Raw genomic sequence first — 24,519 nt, 5'->3', positions numbered from 1 at the left:
ATTCATATAACCGTGTGAATGCCTGTATGTGTGTGTGTCTGGACACATTCTCAACTCGTAGGCCGCTCTTTTGGCTGTGGAGTTCTACGCTGCTTTTTTGCCACCCACCATGATGAGTAATGAGTTGAGCAGATAGCAGACAGAAGCCCGGGTGTCCCCCCCCCTCTAGCCCATCAAAGTTAACAGGCATGTCTGATCAGGGCACGTCCTGCTGTGGGTCTGACCAGCCCTCCAGTGCGGCCCAGTGCCACACACATACTGCAGCACTGCACGCCCGCAACTGACGCCACAGCAGGAACAAGAGATCAGGAAGCAAATAAATTCACTAATTTACCTGTTTACATAAACTGTTGGAGTCTAAAAGAATATTTGTGTGGTTGAAGTACTGCAGAGTGCAAGGAAATATAGAGAGAAACAGTGAACTAAGCGTCTTAGTCGGCCGATGTGTCAAATATTCATGATAGCCTATATTTGCGATGATTTTGCCGGTGATATAACATGGAGCAAGATTGTGAATATTACAATGATTTTAATGTGCTTTTTATTTGCCGATCAACTTTACTAAATAGCATGTCATTAAACTAGCTTTAGACATTTTCTTGATTCACGAGTACGAGAGCCTTACGCTTTAAGAGCGTTTCTGATATATTGAAATGCGTAAACCTTAAAATAATTTTTTGAGTGTGGAGTTAGTAGTTCAATTCATTTCTGTGAATCAGTTCAAACTGTTTAATCTGTGCATATCAATGAATGAATACATATCATTTTTTCTTGTTTTAATTTAGGGGAAAACATTGTGAAAAACATGCCTTGATTATTCTAAACTACATTTCTGTATTTTAATGCTTGCAAAAAATTATCTACTTGTCTACAATAAATGTTTGGTTGAAACAATTGTTTCTCTGATTGAAAAATGTCACCTTTTAGCCTTTTCAAAGCAAATAAATGAATATATAAAGAGAATTAACATTTCGTTTTTTTTTACTTGTAGTGCCCAGTCCTATCTTTATAAGGAATATTTCAGGTTCAAGTTCAGCTCAATCAACAGCATTTGTGGCATAATGTTGATTATCATAAAAAATTATTTTGACTCGTCCCTCCTTTTCTTTAAAAAAGTACAAATGGGGGACCTGGGTAGCTCAACGAGTACTGACGCTGACTACCACCCCTGGAGTCACGAGTTCGAATCCAGGGCGTGCTGAGTGACTCCAGTCAGGTCTCCTTAGCAACCAAATTGGCCCGGTTGCTAGGGAGGGTAGAGTCACATGGGGTAACCTCCTCGTGGTCGCTATAATGTGGTTCTCGCTCTCGGTGGGGCGCGTGGTGGGTTGTGCGTGGATGCCGCGGAGAATAGCGTGAAGCCTCCACGTGCGTTACGTCTCCGCGGTAACGCGCTCAGAAAGCCACGTGATAAGATGCGCGGATTGACGGTCTCAGACGCGGAGGCAACTGAGATTCGTCCTCCGCCACCCGGATTGAGGCGAGTCACTATGCCACCACGAGGACTTAGAGCGCATTGGGAATTGGGCATTCCACATTGGGAAGAAAAGGAAGAAATTTAAATAAATGGAGGTTCCAGTGAGACACTTACAATGGAAGTCAATGGGGTCAATTTTTGGAGGGTTTAAAAGGCAGAAATGTGACGCTTATAATTTTACAAAAGGACTTGCATTAAGTCTTATGATAAAACTCACATATTATTTGAGCTGTAAAGTTGTTTAAATTGTCGTTTTTGCGGGACTACAGGGTTTACGCCATTAGGTTGTCATGAAGACGAGCAATTTTTGGTTCCCCAAAGAACCTTTAAGTGCAAAGTTCCTAAATTAAACAATTTTGAAAAACCTTTTTCCACTATAAAGAACCTGTTGTGCAACGAGTAGGTTCCATGGATGTTCAAGGTTCTTCGTGGAACCATACATACCGATAAAGAGCCTTTCTTTTTAAGAGTGTACGTGGATTGTCCTCATGGAGCCCAGTTTTTCTAGACATGCATCTTTGTGCGTCATTGGCACACGGGCCTGCCGTTGACTGCAAAATTATCACGAAGTAGTTGTAGTGTGCTTGCGTCGAACATGTCCACATGGGCTCACGGTCAAGGGTATCCTTTAAAAAGCTCCACCGTGCACGAGACTGAACAGCACGGGGAAAACGAAGTAGTGTTAGGTTTCTACTGTAATTGTGACAAAAGAATTCCACGTACCAGGCCATTTAGTAAATACTGAATATAATGTAATATAAAGAGTTTTCTAAACTCTTCACAAACATTCCATTTTAGAAAAAGAGCTTTCTTCTGAAGATTGATGTCCTTCACAGTCACATTAAGTGAGGTGTTGCTCATCTGCTTTACACATCCACCAAAAGGAGCTTTGAAGTCCTCCCTGATAGACAAAACACAGAGTTGCCTAACACCAAAAGCAACACCTTTTCGCACTTCTGCTAGGAGGGCATCCTGTCACAAGCCAATGCTCAATGACCTCATTTACATGGACACAAGAAAGTCGTTTACAGCGGGAAAGCTGCTTAAAACTCGAAATCGGCATATGTGCTTACATGCACTGTGTTCTCGGCTTTTGCTTTACTCCAGTATGCATGCTCCACAGCAACGTAATTTCCCTGCGACGCTTGTGTAAATAACAAATATGGGACCCAAGGAAGACTTCGCTATTATATTCTCTGTTGCTTCGCTTTTTTCCATATATTCTAGAGTTGTTGCTGTGCTTGTTTCCTTCACTTTCCATTGCGACCTGCAGCAGAATTGCGCTGCAATAGTGGGGTTTCCCTCTTACGTCAAACTCCGGGTTTCATCCAGTGTACAAGCACATATACGTGGACGTGAGGGACAGCAGATGATATTTAAAATTGGTGTGTATAAATGGGTATATTTAAAAAAATTGTTTTGGTACAAGCTATGATAATTGGTCCTAATTAAATACTAAACAACACACTAAAATGATAGTATTTTAACAACATATTTAAATGTAATTTTAATTAAAGTACCATTTATTAAATTAACTCTGATGGGGAAATTCACTAAGAATAAATTGCAGATGGTAAAAGTGCCATATATTTGCATGCTGGTTTAGTGGTTTAGAGACCAGGCAACGGCATAAATGCACCCACAATATTTGTGCTGAACGCAATTTGCACGGTGCAATTTTAATCTAGCAGGGAAGATGCAGCAGACCACCGCAATCCGACACAATTCACCGGATAGCTGGATATATGTGGGTTATAACGCTCTTCAACATTATTTTATCATTATTCAATAAGTTACTGTTGCCATGACCGATAGAAATTGTACACAAACATCTCTTTTAAATAAAATTAAGTTTATCGCCTGTATTCCTCGTGAGGTAATAGCCAGTAATGAGATGTTAATTAAAAATGTAGTGACGTAGTCAGGTCTCCTAAGCAATCAAATTGGCCCGGTTGCAAGGGAGGGTAGAGTCACATGGGGTAACCTCCTCGTGGTCGCTATAATGTGGTTCTCGCTCTCGGTGGGGCGTGTGGTGAGTTGTGCGTGGATGCCGCGGAGAATAGCGTGAAGCCTCCACATGCGCTACGTCTCTGCGGTAACACGCTCAACAAGCCACGTGATAAGATGCGCGGACTGACGGTCTCAGACATGGAGGCAACTGAGATTCATCCTACGCCACCCGGATTGAGGTGAGTCACTACGCCACCACGAGGACGTAAAGCGCATTGGGAATTGGGCATTCCAGATTGGGAATAAAAAATAAATAAATAAAAAAAATGTAGTGACATGCTGGTGATGTACTTTCAGTAGCATTGCAGGAAACACTATATTTTAGTACTGTGCTCCATTCACTCGGCAGCAAAAAAAAGTATTTTTGTCTTGTTTTCCAGTAAAAATGTCTAAATATTCTTGCTACATTTACTTGAGAAGCAAAATGCTGTAAGATATTTTGTCTTGCTTTCAGAGAAATCTAACAAAATGCAGTAACGTTTGTGCTTATAATAAGGAAAAAACTATTCACCAATGGGATAAGGAAAAAATCTTGATTCAAAGGGAAAAAAAGTTTGTTTTATTTACCCCATTGACAAATAGTTTCTTCTAGTTTAAAGCATAAACTCCACCAAATATTGTTAGATTTGTACTTAATATCTTATGCCATTCTGCTTCACAAGTAATTTTTTCTTGTTGTAAGAATGCTTTGAAATGTTTGCCAAAAAATAAGACAAAAATACTCTTTTTTTTTTTTTTTTTTTTTTGCAGTGTACAAACATTAAAGTATTGTTAACAGAACCTAATATCATGAAAATCATTTCATTCCAGTACTTTTCAGTTCTGAATAAGAACCAACTCTCAATTCCCAACTCTACAATTGAAAATGCAGAATACATGACGACTGAAATCAAACTACTGACCTGGAAAAGCACTTCATTGAAATGCCACAAAAGTCAGACTAATTTCTATCATGTGAAAGGTGGGGGGGGGGGAGGGCGGTCTGAAAACCACCTCAATGTTTTTCCATGACTGCTGCTAGCCAAAAAAAACTCATGTCAAACCTTAAAAAGCTAACATAGGCACATGTTCAATTCTGTGGACCAGATATTCTTTACTCAAAACCTCTTTTGGCTTGGCCAAAACAGCCAACACAACAGGAACCCCTAAATAATCAATTCAATTTACAGTAAAACTTTCTTCAATCATTAAAATAACACTTCCAGTGCCCATCAATGGGAAACTTTGTAAAGCAATACATAAAAAAGTAAACAGGTGTATGAATACCTCAAAGGTTTTGGGTTCTTTGGGATATTAGTTGCCCATTAGCAACTAAATCAGTGCTTCAAAAGTTGTAAACATTAATTTCAGAAATAAGTTTGGGTCAAATCTTCTGCAGACCTGACCAGCCAAACAATAAACCGCCATGCAAGTCCATTTCTGAGAACGAGACTGTCTGGCATTGACGCTAATTTGCAAAGCAAATCAATTCAACCGTTGGGGGTTCTTGGAAGTTCGACCCTTCCAAGCAACTCAAACTGTCTGCTTTTCAACTCTTGTTTTTCTCCCTCTACGCCCACTTTTGGCTTGAACAAGCACCCAGAAGTTGTCAAACTTTCTTGTCGTGTGAAGGCTGATGTTTCTCTAAGTCTAGAAGAAGTGGTCGCACAAAAGATAAAGAAAGAAAACACAAAAAAAACCCTGACAAAGGCTGGCCATTGTGGCATCCTAGTGAGGCCGGGTGTGAATGGAGGGTGATGATGGTGCTATGGCATGCTAATGAAGCTCTAATACTCCCGAATGCCCTCTCTTTTTGCTCCGGCAACAGGGCAACGGGGTTAATTACAATAAGAATGGGAAGGACCAGCGTTGAAGCAGAGATGGACATTTTGCAGGAGATGGCCAAGATTGCATTCCCCGTCCATCTCAAATGAAGAGCAAAGTGCTGACGGATACGAGAGGTCACCCGATCTTTGTTTGAATAATTAACCTACCTTTGCTTGAATTTTGTTGCGAGACTAACACCATTATGGGCTGTTTGAGTGGACAGGAATGGCATCAGCGGTGTGTCAGTGTGTTTGTGGAGGTAGGGAGGAAATGTCGTGCCATTGCTTACTGTGCTTTTGTTTGACTTCAGCGGTGACTCGGATGAATCTGAAGTGAAAGGCTCAATGGCCAGCAAAGAGCTTTTCACTAATGCAAAAACACACAAGCTGTAACAGAGAATACTGCAGGGATACTCTTTAAAAACAGGCCCAGTGTGGCTCTTGCTTTGTGTTTTAAAGCCTTTGCAAACAGATCACTTCATTAAGGGCAAATCAGCGGTTTGTGCGCGAGTATACAGAAATAAATCCCTCTAACATCCCTCGAACATACTTTGTGAACTGCACACTGCAAAAAATAAATAGAAATTGGCAAAAATATCTAAACATCCTTAAAACGAGAAAAAGTTACTTGAGAAGCAGAATGGCATAAGAGATGAAGTCTTGTTTTCAGGGAAATCTAGCCAAAAAAAAAAAAAAAATGGGGGTTTATGCTTATTACAAGGGAAAAGCACAAATGTTACTTACTTTTGTAAGATTTCTCTGAAAACAAGACTTAATATCTTACGTAATTTTGCTTCTCAAGTAGATCTATCTTGTTTTAAGAATAATTACATACTTTTACTGGAAAACAAGAGTTTTTGGACACTAAAAACAGTAATGTCAATCAAAGGGAATCAAAGGTACATTTCTAGTTTCAACATTATTTGTACTTCAGACCTTTGTTTTGTTGGACAAGAAATACTTGCTTGATACCATGTGACCCACATTTAGTTTTCAACCATTGAAAATGGGTCAAATCCCATATCTCTGGGATTCAACCATATAGGGCCTTCATAAAAACCATACAAAATGGAAAGTTTGTTTTGAACCAGCATTTAAAAGGAAATTAAGATATTTTGACGAGGAGGAGGGCGAGGCCGGGCTGTGACTACGCACGCCCGGCCCCCAATAGGGCTAATCAGCCGAGGAGAGGGATAAATGCGGCGGAACGCGGCAGTACGAGAGGTCCCGCAAGCCTCCACAGGGTTTTCCCCATTCGAGCTGCCGTACGGGCAGCACCCGCACGCCGTGCTTGATGTCATACGTGAAGCTTGGGAGGAGGGACCTTCAACCAGTTACGTTCTTGATCTTAGAGCAAAACTACACACTTTGGGGCAACTAACACAGGAGAATTTGCTCCAGGCTCAGGAACGTCAAAGCCGAATATATAACAGGGGAATTTGCACCGGGAGACAAAGTGCTCGTATTACTTCCCACATCGAGCTCCAAATTACTCGGCAAGTGGGCAAGGACCATTTGAGGTTACACGACGAATGGGGGATCTCGATTATGAAGTGAAGGAAACCGATAGAGGGGCGCACGTCAAATATATGACCTCAACCTCCTGAACTTATGGAGGGAGGTGGTCCCTGTGACATTGGCTACGGTAGTTCCAGAGAGGGCGGAGCTCGGGCTGGAGGTGAATACAAAACCGAATCATATCTCCCCAGTCACTTGTGGAGACCACCTCTCACCGTATCAAATCGCAGAGGTTGCACAGTTGCAACAGGAATTTGCAGACGTGTTTTCCCCTCTGCCGGGTCGTACAAACCTCATCCAGCACCACATCGAGACCGAGCTGGGGGTAGTGGTATGTAGCCGTCCCTACCGACTGCCCGAGCACAACAAAAAATAGTTTGGGAAGGAGGAGGAGGCGGGAACCGGCCAAACAGTCAAAGTAATATTTTAATTCAACAAAAAGACACACAACATGTCTCTCCCGAACTGCCGCGTTCTGCCGCATTTATCCCTCTCCTCGGCTGATTAGCCCTATTGCTAACCCTCCTCCTCGTCACAGATATCTTTAATGCTTCTGGAGTTATAGGCACTCCAACTTCAGAAAAACGACAAAAATGTGTCGCTCTTTCCAATCACAGGAACAAAGAATATCTGGTTCGACCTTTGTGGCTTCTCTGGGTTCACAAATGGGCTCCCTCCTTCATTGGTGTTTCATCAATTTAAGCCCATGACACCTCGGAAGGGCTCGACAGCAAAGACCAGCATCCAGGAACTGCCCCCCTACAACGCCAGTCGATACACTGATATGCCCTGCCCTACCCATGGCTGTCAGCTTGACTCTGCTCATGTTCTCCTCTCTTCAGCCAAAGCTACCTTGATGCCAAGTGACCCTAAAGCATTCCAGAGTGATTTTCCTGGAAAGCCCCTGTAACCAACCTCTACTGGTGGGTTCCAGGCCTTCTGTCTCCTCTGCTGGGAACTGCTAAAAGAATGATAAAAAACTAAATTTGAGCCGGGGACCTTTGGTTGGCTTGACAAGGAATGACCCAATTGTTGTTTCAAAAAGGTGATGCTGATGATAAGACGTTGAAAAATAAATCAATGGAAGGCGATGCAATGGGCAAAGATGCCCGTCTAATATGTAGATAGACTAACAATTCATTAAAAAAAACACATCCCTAATAATAACCGTTAAGGGTGTGTTCACACTTGTAGTTCGGTTCTCTTGGTCCAGACCAAAAAAGAAAATGATACATTTAGTCCTGGTTCGCTTAGCGTTCACACTGACATTTTTAACACCGAACCTAACGATACAAAACTAAAGGCATCAGGAAAAAGTCACAACCTGATTGGACAGCTTTTATGACGTATATTTTTTGACGGAACTTGCCAGTCATCCAAAACAATGCTGGCTGCTGGGTGAAATGCGCTCGTTATATTTATATATGTATATATGGTGGTATTTTTACCAGCTGAGAACAAACAAAGAGCTAATAAAATGTGTAAAGGAGTCAAAACAGCGCCAGGAATTCCTCTGTTGCACACACAAATGAAGATATGCTGCAAGGACGGCTGACGGCGGTTCCGATGCCTGTACCGAACTGTAATGGGCAACATAGCTCCAATGATGAGAAGAACCAGGTATGCTTGAGGTCTGTAATAGGCAAATTACTTCCTGTTTTTGGTCCGATTAGACGTCTTTGGTCCATGTTGCATTCATATATCAGTCGAACCGCACCAGAGTTCGTTTGGAAGCAGACCGAGACCCACTATTCAGGCGGTCTCGGTCCGCTTTGGTGCGCACCAAGGTTCGGGTGACAGCATTCACAATTGTTCAAATGAACCGCACTAACAGAGCAATCGCACCAGAGTTCGTTTTAATCGAACCAAACCTGCCAAGTGTGAACACACCCTTAAAAAAGGAAGACTTAGGAGTATGCGTGACACTATTCACTGGCATGTTAAGATAAGTAGCAACAGAAACACACTGACTCCAAGCATGGCAAGATCTCCTCAGGGGCGTCAAGTGTTTTTGACTCTGAGAGATGCAGAGGGCCAGTTTTAATGGGAACGCCCAATGCTCAGACACGCAGAGAGCCAAATCCTTCTTACATACAACAGCTCTTGATAAATGACTGGGGACAGTTCTGCAGCCAGCAACCAGTGAACCAGTACTGGCCAACTCCACAGAAAGGAAAAGAGAGCAGGTCTTTTGTTGCATTCAAACACCAAAACAAAGCGGCTTTGCTTTTAAAGAACACTTTATCTTCTCCTTGGAGCCCTCTGACATCCTCATTAAAGTAAAATTAATTTTTGTTTTGCCCTGTTCATGTCTGTTCGTCTTGGCTGATGTTCACTCGTATTATACTGCACCAGCGTGATCGGCAGCTCATTTATTCACCATGATAGAAAGCTGCAAATATTGAAATTAACGGAGCAATTCGATGTTTTGGCAACTAATAAAAAAAGGAATTACAACGTATTTTAAATTGTCTTTCAGTGGGCTCTGTTTCAAAACCTATTAAGCTGCATTGCATTACCTGCCTTCATGCGCAGCGACCTTAAAGGGAGCATCCAAACCCATATGCAATCTCATAAGTGAGTGATTTGGCCTCTACATACACAGCAACTCACAAATACCTACAGAGTGCAACAGTTTGGATTTGGAATTAAAAATTCCAGAAATTTTCCCCAAATTATTTTTTAACGATAACTAATAAACCTTTAAAGACAGACCTACCGTGAGCTCATAATCGATGAAATATGCTTCTGGTGAAGCCATCAGTCCGTGATATTTCAACCTCACAAACAACGAAATTGTGTTTGATAGCAGAATTCCTGATGAAGACCTACACTACCCATGATCCTAGAGAGAAAGATCCACCAATCAGAGAATCGAGGCAAGCAAAGTGCGCCAAAGGAGCTCTGCAGCACACTGCATGGCACTTACGTGTATCTATCATGTTTTGTTCTGCATATGCTTTTTAATAACCAGACTAAGATTCAATAAAAAAAAAAAATTGATCATACATTTTTGTAAATCACTCCAGAACCATTTGAGAATTCCTAATATTGTTTTGGGAAGCAACTTCCTTATGCAAAGGGGGAAAAACCTAGCTGTCCTAGCTGTCTCTCTCCCTCTCTATTTCGTTTTTTAATCCTCCTGTCAGCATTCATCACATCACACCATTAAAATAAAAAAGTCTACTGCTGCCTCTGTAATACCAGAGTTATATAAACAAAGCGTCAGGCATCATTTCGCCATATCATTCTGCCTTCCTGTAAAAAAGCAACGACTGAACAGAAAGCCTCAAGAACGCTTCTATACCATCAGTCTTTGATATACAGATCCTACACATTACTGTTACCACAAACAACAGTCAAAGTATGCATGCTAGATTTTAATTTGATCAAAACATTGTTACCTTTGAGCACTGCTTATGATTCTGACACCACACCAATGATCCATTGCTCTGTCAAGAGAGAAAATAAATAATAAAACAGTGAAAAATTACATGACTGTAACAATAATGCACATTACATCAGATATTAAACATGTTCACTTAAACAAGTAAGGCCGGGCGTACACGGTGCGAGTTCTGACACTCGGGAGGTCTTGATTGTTAAATTGATCGTGTGAGCTGTAACACCTCTTGATTGGTCAACTTCTGGTAGATCACCAAATGTAATTTTTTTAAACAAATTTTAAAATTATCGGGAGGTTGTGAGCTGCACGTAAGCCGCTCGGCTCCGCTCCTAATTACCCGATTTCCACGCGCCCTCTCCCGACTGGAAAACAATTGGTCGGGAGCTCGCACGACAGCCGAAAATCGCACCATGTACGCCCACCTTAAGTGAACAGAAAAGAGTAGTATGTTATTATAACTGGTCGATTTATTAAGTAAACAATATATTGAAAACATATTTGTGATGAATTCGGTTCAAACTGTCAATTTCAATAAATGGTGTATTAAAACATGCATTTTTACTGATCGGATTGCTATCTTATCATGAAAAGACCAAGTGTAAATTTCAATCAAATGAAGATTTTAACCAATTGTGGGTATTCTCCACTGAAATGCATATATACCTACACTTCAGTTGCACATGCACAAGGAGACCTTGTATAGTAGCTGTGTCTCATTTCGAAGGTAGTGTTGCTTTGTAGGAAGCGGTATACCGAGTGTCCTCAACTTTGAATTAGGTCCGTTTAAACGAGACGGCCTTTTTAGGACAAACGGAAACGGAGCGTGTCAGGGTTGCTATGACAACACGCTTCCAACCTGCACAAGCAGGACATATCTGAAGTAAACTTTAGGAGAGCTATAATGATGTAGAGACAAAAGAAAATTAATTTTGTGGCTGTACTTTTATATTTTACATTATATATTTTTCTCGTATGATGATACCGCTTTTGAAGCTCCAAAAAGAACAGATAGTGAGCATGAACGTCATCCATACGACAGCGGTTAAATTAATGTCTTATAAAGCGACACGATCACTTTTGGTGCGAAAAAGTACTTTTTTAACTCTAAATCATGCTTCTGGTCGGCAGCGGTATACGCGTGTGACGTAATCGCATTGGCATTTAAAACACGTGAGATGTACTTTTAATTTTTGTTGCAAAGCAGCCAGTTATTTTTTTCTCAAAAAATTACCCCGTTTACGCGCAAAAAAGTGTCATGATGCGGGCCTCGTCAAAGGTTTAACTTTCCATTCAGCACACAACTGAATAAAACAGGTTGCATGACTACGATAATTGATTACTGCAAGAGTTAGATTCACATTCAGGTGCAAGGGGACTTCAACATTTCTAAATTACACAAATAAAAAAAATACATATTCATCTCTCGCTTGCTTTTGCTCGCATGTCAATGATGCCGATATCTATTTTTATATTTAATTTCATCACTGAGAAGGTTTACCTGCAAACTTAGTAGCACCACACATCACAAGCTGCCTCAAGAATGGACACAGAGTGGCCGTATAACACTTTTCCTTGAGCAGAATATCACACTAAAGATTGCAAAGTTTGTTCAAAGGGGAAAGCGAGAGCTAGAAAGAGCGTACTCGCTTGCATGGTTGCCAGACTGCACAAAATAAGTATAACATTAGGCAGAAAGTTTCCAATTTGCGCAAGTATAAATCTCTAATTGGGGGTGTTGCGTCTCTTATCTGGCAACCCTGAGCATGTTAAACACTTGTGGAGGCGCGTTAGATCTTAATGCAATATAACTGAAATAGCCAACTAAAAAAAAAACACTTTTAGGATAAATGAGCCGCGGGCCAGGTTAAACCATGTGGAGGGCCGGATCCGGCCCACGGGCCGTAAATTGCCCAGGTCTGATCTAGTGGTATTTTCATGTTGAATGTGAGTTGTAAATGTTGCAAATTGTATAATATAGGGTGGATATGGGTAAAGTGACAAAGGACATTTAAACTTGATCCACATTGTATCCATATGAATTTCCTAAAGCATTACTAAACTACTCATTGGGGAGTAAAATGCCATCCCAGCTATGTGTGACTTTCTTTCTTCTGAAAAACACAAATGAAGATTTTTAGAAGAATATTTCAGCTCTGTAGGTTCATACAATGCAAGTGAATGGTGACCAGATCTTTGAAGCTCCAAAAAGCACATAAAGGCAGTATGGAAGTAATCCATAAGACTCCAGTGGTTTAATCCATGTCTTCAGAAGTGATATGATAGGTGTGGGTGAGAAACAGATCAATCTTTCAGTCCTTTTTTACTGTAAATCTTGACATCAGCAGTGTCCTTGGCAATCATGATGTCAAGCTTAATCATGTTTCCCAGCGCCATCTAGCACATCTAGAAATGTAAAATGTATTTGTGCTTTTGTGGCTCTATAACGTGAGCCTTTTGTTTTTGTAATCAGACACAGAAAAAGTTGATTTAAATCCAGATATACACTGATCAGCCACAACATTAAAACCACTGACAGGTGAAGTGAATAACATTGATTATATCATTACAGTGGCACCTGTCAAGGGGTGGGATATATTAGGCAGCAAGTGAACAGTCAGTTCTTGAATTTCATGTGTTGGAAGCAGGAAAAATGTGCAAGCGTAAGGATCTGAGCGACTCTGACAAGGGCCAAATTGTGATGGCTCAACTGGGTCAGAGCATCTCCAAAACAGCAGGTCTTGTGGAGTGTTCCCGGTGTGCAGTGGTTAGTACCTACCAAAAGTGGTCCAAGGAAGGACAACCGGTGAACCGGCAACAGGGTCATGGGTGCCCAAGGCTCACTGATGCACGTGGGGAGCGAAGGCTAGCCCGTCTGGTCCGATCCCACAGAAGAGCTACTGTAGCACAAATTGCTGAAGAATTTAATGCTGGTCAAGATAGAAAGGTGTCAGAACACACAGTGCATTGCAGCTTGCTGTGTATGGGGCTGCATAGCTGCAGACCGGTCAGAGTGCCCATGCTGACCCCTGTCCACCGCCAAAAGCACCTACAATGGGCACGTGAGCGTCAGAACTGGACTATGGAGCAATGGAAGAAGGTGGCCTGGTCTGATGAATCACGTTTTCTTTTAGATCATGTGGACAGCTGGGTGCATGTGCCTCATTCACCTGGGGAAGAGATGGCAGCAGGATGCACTATAGGAAGAAGGCAGGCCGGTGTAGGCAGTGTGATGCTCTGGGTAATGTTCTGCTGGGAAACCTTGGGTCCTGGCATTCATGTGAATGTTACTTTGACATGTACCACCTACCTAAACATAGTTGCAGACCAGGTACACTCCTTCATGGTAATGGTATTCCCTGATGGCCTCTTTCAGCAGGATAATGTGCCCTGCCACACAGCAAAAATTGTTCAGGAATGATTTGAGGAACATGACAAAGAGTTCAAGGTGTTGACTTGGCCTCCAAATTCCCCAGATCTCAATCTGATTGAGCATCTATGGGATGTGCTGGACCAACAAGTCCGATCCATGGAGGCACCACCTCACAACTTACAGGACTTAAAGGATCTTCTGCTAACGTCTTGGTGCCAGATACCACAGGACACCTTCAGAGATCTTGTGGAGTCCATGCCTTGATGGGTCAGAGCTGTTTTGGCAGCATGAGAGGGGACCTACACAATATTAGGCAGGTGGTTTTAATGTTGTGGCTGATCAGTGTAGATTTATCAGCAAATATACAAGTTATTTGCCTCCAAATACTCAGAATTATCAGTTTGCAAAACATTTCCAAATCGGTGAGTCCCTAGTTTTTTTAAGGGCACGGCAATCCGATAACATCACATTCAAGCTTCCAACTGTACGCTGAATCGCCATCAACCCCTGGAGATGAAATTGCCCAAAGTTGAGGAAACACAGATTAGCGCTCTTGTGAAGCTTTCAGACCTTAAACCAGATATACCTCCCCCTGAGTTACATTATAATTATTAGCAGAGGTGTAAAGAACTCACTATAATAGTGTGGGACCTGGGTAGCTCAGTGGTAAAAGACGCTGGCTACCACCCCTGGAGTTCGCTAGTTCAAATCCCAGGGTGTGCTGAGTGACTCCAGCCAGGTCTCCTAACCAACCAAATTGGCCCAGTTGCTAGGGAGAGTAGAGTCACATGGGGTAACCTCCTCATGGTCGCTATAATGTGGTTCGTTCTCGGTGGGGCGTGTGGTGAGTTGAGCGCGGATGCCGCGGTGGATGGCGTGAAGCCTCCACACGCGCTATATCTCCGCGGTAACATGCTCAACAAGCCACGTGATAAGATACGCGGATTGATGGTCTCAGACGCAGAGGCAACTGGGATTCATCCTCCACCACCCGGATTGAGGGGAATCACTACGCAACCACGAGGACTTAAAAAGAGCACTGGGAATTGGGCATTCCAAAAATTGGGTGAAAAAGGGGAAAAACGTATTAATCAGCCAATTGTGTGGCATCATTGCGGAGCATAAAATCATGCAGATACAGGTCAGGAGCTTCAATTAATGGACAGGTGTTCTTTCATTAAAGCACTTCAGATGCTCTGTGAAAATTCACATGCAAGATCATGATTATATCACAATCTTCGGGTTTTGCACAACATTTTCCCTCAAACTGTCATGCTGATAATATAATTTGTAGTGAAAAATAAATTGTTAAATTAGAAAAATGCAAAATAGAAACATTTCACAAGTGGACTCAAACTTCGGAAAATCGCATACATTTGCATGTTTTTTGGGGGGGAACCCGACGTGGTCTTCTGCTGTTGTACCACATCCGCCTCGAGGTTCGACACACATGCGCACGCATGCTCACACACTCACACAATCGCAACACACACTACTGGTGCTTCATTTTCATGCAGTGTGTTTAGAGTATAAACGGCTGTTAACACTTAAATGAACTCCTCTGGTGCAGCTCGGAGATTTCAGCTTGAGAGCCATGACGGGATTATCTCAGCATTGGAAGCTTGATATAACATACCCGTCACAAACAGGATGAACTCAAAGGTCTATCAAAATAAAAGTCCCGTTAACATGAAAGCTCTTCAAATGGATGCGTGTAATTGAAGACAGAAAAATATATCTACTGTATACAAATGTCATATTCAAAAAGTAGCAATAATACTCATATATTGAATGGTTGTATTATTATTATTATTATTATTACTATCATCATCGTCTGTAAGCAATATCACAAACGCAAGTGTATTATCAGCATGTTGTGCTGTTCTGCAGCATTTTATTTTACCAAAAATAAAATTGCTATTTTTTGATAAAAAACATATATATATTAAATTGAAGTATATTATAGTAAAGTATAGTAAAGTAATTATTATATCTTTATTTGATTAAAGCTGTATGTATTAATTTGATTAAACACCATTTGATCGTAACATTTAATTAAAATATTTAACATGGAATCCAGAAAATTTTTAACGGAAATCGCATAATTTATATCTGTGAGACTTTATGCAGTTCTGAGGCTTTTTATTTGTTGATTATAGTATCGATTTAATATCAATACCGAGGTACCAGGGCTGGTATAGTACCAAAGCTAAAATTTTGGTATTGGAACAACCCTAAATTGTACAGAGCGGTTATCCAAGTTACCGTAAACTTTCTGTCAGTTCAAACCAGTCTGGCCATTCTCTGTTGATCTCTCTCATCAATAAGGCGTTTCCATCCACAGAACTGTCGCTCACTGGATGTTTTTTGTTTTTGGCACCATTCTGAGTAAATTCTAGAGACTGTTGTGTGTGAAAATCCCAGAAATACTCAAACCAGCCCATCTGGCACCAACAATCATGCCACAGTCTAGATCACATTTTTTCCCCATTCTGATGGTTGATGTGAAGCTCCTGCCCATATCTGCATGATTTTATGCACCGCACTGATGCGACGCGATTGGCTGATTAATAAGTAGGTGTACATGTGTACCTAATAAAGTGGTCGCTGAGTGTACAATGTATACCTTTTTTTTACTGTACTTAATTAGGATACAAGCTGCATTAAAATTTGGCCAAAAGAAGGTGTCTTAAAAGGCAACATAATTATGCTGCCCATCTTCTGGAAGACGCCTATGAAGACGCCTACGATGAGGTTTTGGAACAGAGTGACTGAGTTATTGATGTTCACTTGTGTGCCAACAGCATTTCAAGAAATGACAAAGCGTTTTTAGCACAGAATGACGTTTAAGGTACCAAACTCGAAATGTTCCATTAACAAAAGTTTCACATTAAGGGAAGTGAATTGCAGCTTTGTTCCTTTTTTTCAGCAAGAAACTTACGGATCTACAAACTGAAAGTCTGCTTAAGTTCAATGTCAAGTTCAAAAGCTTCTGGAACAATGAAATCCTGTGGAAATCTTTGGAAATAACTGATCATTAATTTGCAATGCAGTACTGCAGGGTGTTGTGCACATGATGTCAAGGATAATAGTCAGCTGGCTTCAAAGAGCGGAACACTAGATAGTACACACTCGATGTGCGACAGACAGGCATCAGATTTTCTCCAGAGAGGAACATGCAGAGCGTGTGAATGTTCTGGTGCTCATGGTGCAATCTTAGAACATTAAATTAGAAGAAATCTTTCATGCAAATTTTAGGGCAAAAATAATTACTTTTGATAACTAGATGGGTAAAGTTTGTTAAGACAAACTTTGATGTTGGCTTGACTAACCCTTATCTGAAAGTTTAAAATAGTTCAAATATGGGGGCTTGGGTAACTCAGCGAGTAAAGACGCTGACTATCACCCACGAGTTTGAATCCATGGTGTGCTCAGTGACTCCAGCCAGCTCTCCTAAGCAACCAAATTGGCCCGGTTGCTAGGGAGGGTAGAGTCACATGGGGTAACCTCCTCGTGGTCGCTATAATGTGGTTCTCGCTCTCGGTGGGGCGTGTGGTGAGTTGTGCGTGGATGCCGCGGAGAAAAGCGTGAAGCCTCCACACGCGCTACGTCTCCGCGGTAACGTGCTCAACAAGCCACATGATAAGATGCGTGGATTGATGGTCTCAGACGCGGAGGCAACTGAGATTCGTCCTCCACCACCCGGATTGAGGCGAGTCACTACGCCACCACGAGGACTTAGAGCGCATTGGGAATCGGGCATGCATATAAGCTTTCTAAGCATATAAGCTACTCATACCTTAAAGTGGTTAAACAGTGTTTCCCGCCACAGTTTCATAATGAACTGAAAATATTTTTACACTTCTCATAATAACGTAAATGATCTGTAACGTTGTGTTTAGCGCCGTTGCTTTGGCAAAGTATCTCTCACTCCAAGTCTTCCATAATTAGCATATTAGTTTGTGTTATTATTTGTTGTGGTATTAAAGCTGGTATTGAGAATCGTCAAATTTCACGACCGACTCCTGAAAGTCTTTATTGTACGTGGTAGATCTTGCTGCAATAACATGATGAAAAAGCAGATTCCATAGAACTATGAGCATCCCTGCTGTAAATGATGGTGATGGAGGCTTTTCTTTATTTGACTAACATACGTAACATAAAATAATTAATTACCATATGACAATAGTCTCCTCCCCTATCCAGTGCAGTTTACATTTCTGTCACAGAGAATTGAGTTGATTGCACAAGTACACTATTAGTTTGGGCATCGGTCATAATTTTAGAACAATATACAATATAAACTTTGACATGTTATTTGAGCATGTAACTTAAATGTCCTTTTTTACTGGGACAGGTGAATGACCAATTTATTTGTCTGGAGGTCAAGCACATGACAACGCTTAATGTCGAGCGCTGGCTCAAATGTTTGCTCTAGTCGATTGTGTTTTGACTATTTGAGTTAAACTCCGTCTCGTTTATGCTTTATGAGTGTGACTTTTTTGCCGTGTCATCACCATTCAGATCTATACAAGCAATGTGTTTATGATTAAATTACGAATAGAGCACAAAATTGTTTACAAGAACACAAAGTTCTTCATAGAGCTAGCCTCTTAATTTTGCTCTCAAAATGCACCAGACTGATGCATTTATCTTTAAAATGTACAAAATCTTCTTATGGAGGAGCATGCTCCCCCCCCCCCCCACCGACACCCCTAGAGGGTCCGAGGTCCACCCACCACAGTCTCACAAAATCCTGTCGGAAACACTGGGTTAAACTACAGTCAAGCTACTCTTTTTATAAAAGTAGTAACAAAAAGTATCTAAGAATACTGAAGCTATTTAAAGAAGCAAATATTAACATAATAGCATAGAATAATCTTAAAAAGTATTTAAAAACACCATTTAAAATAACGGAAAATAATAATTAATAAATTAATTAATATTAAAATTATTAAATAATAAATAGTGATTGAACACAAATAAAATTCAAAAATCAAAGTTCTGATTGCAGAATTACATAATATCTTCCGGTTATATTTTGACAAATATTTTCTTCTTTTGAAAGAACGTTCAACGAGTTTCACCTGTGAAACCAAGTCGAAATGTAGTGATAACCAGCCGCAATTCACTAAATATTTCATAAAAAAAAATAACTGACTATGAACTGGAGTTTCCAGTGCACAACAGAAGTGAATCGTTTATTTGAACCAGTTCATTTACACGAACTGTCCGAAAGATTCAATTCACTAAACAAATTTGGACTTCCCAGCACTGTGGTTCAGGTGAGTGCGTTTGATTACTCCCTCTGCGTTTTATGAGAATTTAGAGTATTGCGAAAATAACTGAGCCACTGTCACACAACTAAAAAAAATAGCGTTAAGTTAGTAGCATCCCTACTTTTATTTAATTTCTCCCTAACACTGTGCTTGTATTACTCAACCAAGCTTGCATAGTTACCAGCGCACAGGATCATCTCAAAATATAGCCTAATGTCAGCTAATTAATGGGACTTTCTGTCTATCACTAATCTTCTTGTATACTCACTTATTCGTCGTTACTCAACTCATGTAGTTTTGAGACAATCTATCAGGTGTTTAACCCTTGTGCATCAATAAAAAAAGTTACTCAGAGGTCCTTAGGAGGACAAAAATGTCGGCGTCAAAAAACTGCCATAATAATATTATATATTAATATTATTTTCCACTTTCAATTAGTTAATTTTTTTAACCAACATCAGTCATGATCATAACTACCAAATATTCATTCATTTTCAGGATTTTAACCCTTTAAATGCCAGTTTGTTTACATAATGCCACTGTTGTTTTTTTTACACACACACACACACAAATTTCTCAACACACATACAAAACACACTCTGACATCCATACCAACACACACACACAATTTTAGCTGCATCATTTATTCAATTGTCCTGCAGTGCTCTATAATACAGCAAACAGAGAATAGGGGAAAAGCATGTATTTGCTCCATAGGCTAAACATAAGGAAAAATGGTGCCATCTGGTGGAAAATATTAAAAATTAAAATTTTGAAGCATAATATCCTAGAATTCATGATTTTATGCTTTAATGGCACTGGGATCAAATATTGCAGTTTTAATGGGTTTCAATGGGGACATTTTTGTCTTGATGGTCCTGAGTTTAACTATTTTGTGTACACAGTGTATTATAGATGTATTATAGGAACTGAGGTTGAAATATCAAAATTCCCCCAAAAATACACACCTTTGGCAAAATGTACGCCGTTGGCATTGACAGCCAAAATGATCGAAAAAACAAAAATGAAAAAGACAAAAATGATCCGAAGGTCGCACAAGGGTTAAATAAATCTCTCTCTCTGTACCATCATGACTCAAAGTCATTTACACTCGTCGCCCTGTCAGGATGGCTTACAGAAGCCTATTATTTGCGCTCCGGCTCGCTGGAGGTTCATTTTGAGCTGTGACTGCATCCCTCCGTCACTGAACGGGGATGTTGATCCAGCTGCTGTCGCTTGCTGTGTCACTGACCTCGGGGTGATAATTATAGGTCACCACAATAACCCTGGATTTAAAGTTAAGAGCGAGAGGTATTCCTGGAAACTTGAATCCTTCGGTTTTTAAAGCTCACAGATTTACAATGTGTTTGGCTTGTAAAAGCATCACTACTGCCAGATCAACTGTACTTTACTGAGATGAGTCAACATGTCTCAAGCTTAAGTTACGAAAACCCTTAGTTATTATTTTAACTTAAGGGGTTTCTTGCAAATGGCACCTGGGCAATCTATCAACACTGATTCACTGTATATTCACATTGATTTAAATGCACATTTTTTTATTTATTTATTTTATTTGGCATGCCCATTTCCCAATGCGCTCTAGGTTCTCGTGGTGGCGTAGTGACTCGCCTCAATCCAGGTGACTGAGGATGAATCTCAGTTGCCTCCGCGTCTGAGACCGTCAATCCGTGCATCTTATCACGTGGCTTGTTGAGTGCGTTACCGTGGAGACATAGCGCGTGTGGAGGCTTCACGCCATCCACCGCGGCATCCACGCACAACTCACCACACGCCCCACCGAGAGCGAACCACATTATAGCGACCACGAGGAGGTTACCCCATGTGACTCTACCCTCCCTAGCAACCGGGCCAATTTGGTTGCTTAAGAGACCTGGCTGGAGTCACTCAGCATGTCCTGGATGAATGCACTTTTTATTTGCCCATTAAGTTTCCCAATAACATTTAATGTCATTGAGCGCATTTACATGCACGATCTTACACCGAATATACTTTATAAGACAAGGCCGTAGAAGGTGATGTAAACCCCTTAAATCAGTGTAAGTTCATAAATGGTTTAAGATAAAACCAATCGGCACACAATGATTTTTGATTTACCGGCTTATCCAATGTGCGCAAGTGTTGTGCGCACATTTGATCATTATCAGCGTATCGTTGTGCATGTAAAGACACTCATTAGACTAGTTTCACGATCCTGCGAACATGAAACTCGCAAGTACGAGAGCATAAAGATAGAGCTGTTTCAAAAGCACCTCTGATTTGAACTAAAACGTGGCAAAAAATGGCATTAGAGTTGGTAAATTCAATTAAGTTCAGTAAGCCAGTTGAATGTGAATGAATCCATTCAAAATAATGAATCATGATTAAATTATTCATTTCTATCATCACTCAAAAATGGAAGACTCAGTGTGGCATTTGTCATATATTAAAATAACTTTTTCAAATATATATATATATATATATATATATATATATATATATATATATATATATATATATATATATATAAAACAATTTTAAGCAAATACATAAATATTGAGATACTGAATATCGTCTAAAAGTTGAAAAACATTAAGATTTAATATTTTCAAATAACGCCCATCTTCATCCAACTGTTGCATTAACAAAAATATATACTGTTAGATCAGGGGTTTTCAAACTGGGGTCAGATTTTCACATTTGATTGTCAAAATTTGAGATTTGAAATTTTTTATTGAATTGAAAATGTTTTTCTTCAGGTTTATACATCCAACATTACAGAGTAGAACAAAACGATTTGCTCTCAGTTTAATACAAAGTAACATTTTCCAGATTTGTACAAATATTTTAATAGTTTCTTTTCAAGGGGGCCTGAGTAGTTCAGGCCTTGTCCACACTAATACGTTTTCGTTTGAAAACGCATCATTTTCTCTCCGTTTTGGCCTTCCGTCCACACTGAGACGGCGTTTTTGTCCGCAAAAACGGAGCTTTTTGAAAACACACTCTAAAGTGGATACATTTGAAAACGCCATTTTCTAGCTGTAGTGTGGACTGTGGCAACGGAGGCTTTTGAAAACGTTGACGCATTTTTAGTCATGTGACGCAGTCATGTGACACATTCAGTCCAAAACAAGATGGTGGATGACGTTGTATCGCAGTTGTTTTGGCTACTCTCCAGCTTGATTGCGTTGTTAAAGATTAATGTCAGTTTGTACATCAGCTTACATTTCTTCAAAGGAGACGGGATGTTTACTCGCAGTTGTTGTTCAGCGGCGGAACGCGAGGACAGTTGCGTTTTCAGACCGTACATGGAGCGGAGATTTTGGGTGAGACCTGGACGCACCCGTACGTGGTGGGATAATTTTGTACATTAAATTATCGTGCCCGAGGAGTGGCGTGAGGACTTTAGGACATCTAGGGACTCTCTATATCATCTGAGTGAACTTCTATGACCTCATATTCAAGGCCAGACAACACGACTGAGATCACCGGTGGATGTTGTTACAAATGTTGCATGTACTCTATACTACTTAAGCGACGAAGGTAGACTCGAATGGCGAATGCGTTTGGATTAGCCCGACAAACTGTGTCTAAAATAATTAGAGAAGTGTGCAGAGCTATTACATTACACCTGGGTCCCGAGTATGTTTGTCCGTCCATTTAAAAAACTCGGTGCCTTTCCTCGACATTGCCACAACGTTTCAAAAAGACGGAAAGTAAATAAACGCCTGACGGAAATGACGCATGTCGAAGCGTCTTACGTTTTACTCATGTACAGTACCGGGACGTAAGCATTTTCAGACGTTTCAGTGTGGATCAGCGTTTTGAAATGAAAACGCCGTTTTCAAATGTATCCGGATTACTGTAGACGTAGCCTCAGTGAGTACTGACGCTGACTATCACACCTGGAGTCGCGAGTTCAAATCCAGGACGTGCTGAGTGACTCCAGCCAGGTCTCCTAAGCAACCAAATTGGCCCGGTTGCTAGGGAGGGTAGAGTCACATGGGGTAACCTCCTCATGGTCGCTATAATGTGGTTCTCGCTCTCGGTGGGGCGCGTGGTGAGTTGTGCGTGGATGCCGCGGAGAATAGCGAAGCCTCCACACGCGCTAGGTCTCTGCGGTAACGTGCTCAACAAGCCACGTGATAAGATGCACGGGTTGACGGTCCCAGATGCGGAGGCAACTGAGATTCGTCCTCCGCCGCCCGGATTGGGGCGAGTCACTACGCCACCACGAGGACTTATGGCGCATTGGGAATTGGGCGTTCCAAATTGGGGAGAAAATCCACAAAACAATTAAATCATAATTTCCTTTATTACAATGACAGGTAACACTTTATAATAAGGTTCCATTGATTAATATAAATATCAATGAACAATACTGTTACAGCATTACTGTACATTGTGTTGTAAATCTGATGTTTATTGTAAATTGATGTTTATGTCTCATCACTGTCACAACTACTATGATGCTCGGAACTGCACCCAAGGATTTCACACACTATTGCACTTGTGTATATGGTTGTGTGACAGTAAAAGTGATTTGATTTGTTAATTTGCCTAATGTTAATTTCAATATTTACTAATACATTTTGTATTTTAAAAGTTGTATGTTAACATTAGTTAATGAGAAAAGAAAACTTACATGAACAATTGTTTTTATCAATTAACATTAACCAAGATTATTAAATGCTGTTTAAAAATTGGTATAGTTCATGATACCTAATGCATTAACTAATGGTAACAAACAGAACCTTATTGCAAAGTGGTACCCACTGACATAAAAATGTAAAGCTACCTATATTTTAGAAAGGGGGTCCCTCCCAAGGGGGTCATCATATTTGGGGGTCCTTGACATCAAAAAGTTTGAAAACCCCTGTGTTAGATGATGGCAATTCATGTTCGTTTTAACGACAGGTGTGTCATTGTGCGGTGAAGGAATGCAGGTATGTCGGTGTTAGGGGTGTTAGGTTGGGGGAAGCCATACTTTGACTGTCTGTTAGCTGTCGCAGCCTGCCAAGTAGGGTTTTTTTGGTCCATGAGTTTCAGAGGACAGCAACCCGGCCTCACGAGTCACGACATGCCGTAATAATAGAACGAGCTGACGAAATCGTACGAAATTGTCCACGTCGGTTTGACTTTTACTACCATAGAAAAAAATTAAATAAACAAACAAACCGTGTAATTTACGAAGCTCATAAACCTCACCATGATTTTAAAAAATGTGAACAAGCCAAGTCGCACCATATCTTATGATTTCGCCAGTTCGTTGGAATTTGTTATGTTGGAGGAAACCATCGCCTGGACATCCCAGAGAGATTGTGCCTGTGCTTTCAACTTTTCTCTCTTGCGTTGTTCAGAGTTCTGCTTTTCCTCCTTCTGTGTTTTATTTACATTTTTTTCACATGCTTTAATCAGAGCGCTGCTTTAGGGCAAGTGTTTAACACAACACAGGACTGCTCCACAAACGCTCCAGCAAATCGTTTTGAGGATATCTCCTTTTTTGGTTAAATCTGTTCCATACGTCTCTCATTTCATTAACCAGACAAGTAAGGGCCGTCCATCATGCTGTCACACCTTTCCAATGAAATGTCATTGGAAAACACACAATGCATTTGGTATATGAAGACAGAAGACAAATGAAGATCAGTAATAAA

At 40.7% G+C, this 24,519-nt stretch overlaps 1 protein-coding gene across 1 annotated transcript in view; it reads right to left on the bottom strand.

Annotated features, from left to right (window-relative positions):
- Positions 1-24,519, bottom strand: part of LOC127448248 (anosmin-1-like) — a 109,119-nt gene that overhangs the window by 76,580 nt on the left and 8,020 nt on the right. Inside the window, exon 2 of the mRNA XM_051710643.1 lies at positions 10,215-10,262. Coding sequence (XP_051566603.1) covers positions 10,215-10,262 — 48 coding nt within the window. The remainder of the gene's footprint in view (positions 1-10,214; positions 10,263-24,519) is intronic.

This window comes from Myxocyprinus asiaticus, chromosome 11, assembly GCF_019703515.2.
Source record: "Myxocyprinus asiaticus isolate MX2 ecotype Aquarium Trade chromosome 11, UBuf_Myxa_2, whole genome shotgun sequence".
NCBI lineage: Eukaryota > Metazoa > Chordata > Actinopteri > Cypriniformes > Catostomidae > Myxocyprinus > Myxocyprinus asiaticus.
This window is presented reverse-complemented; position numbering and strand designations above follow the sequence as displayed.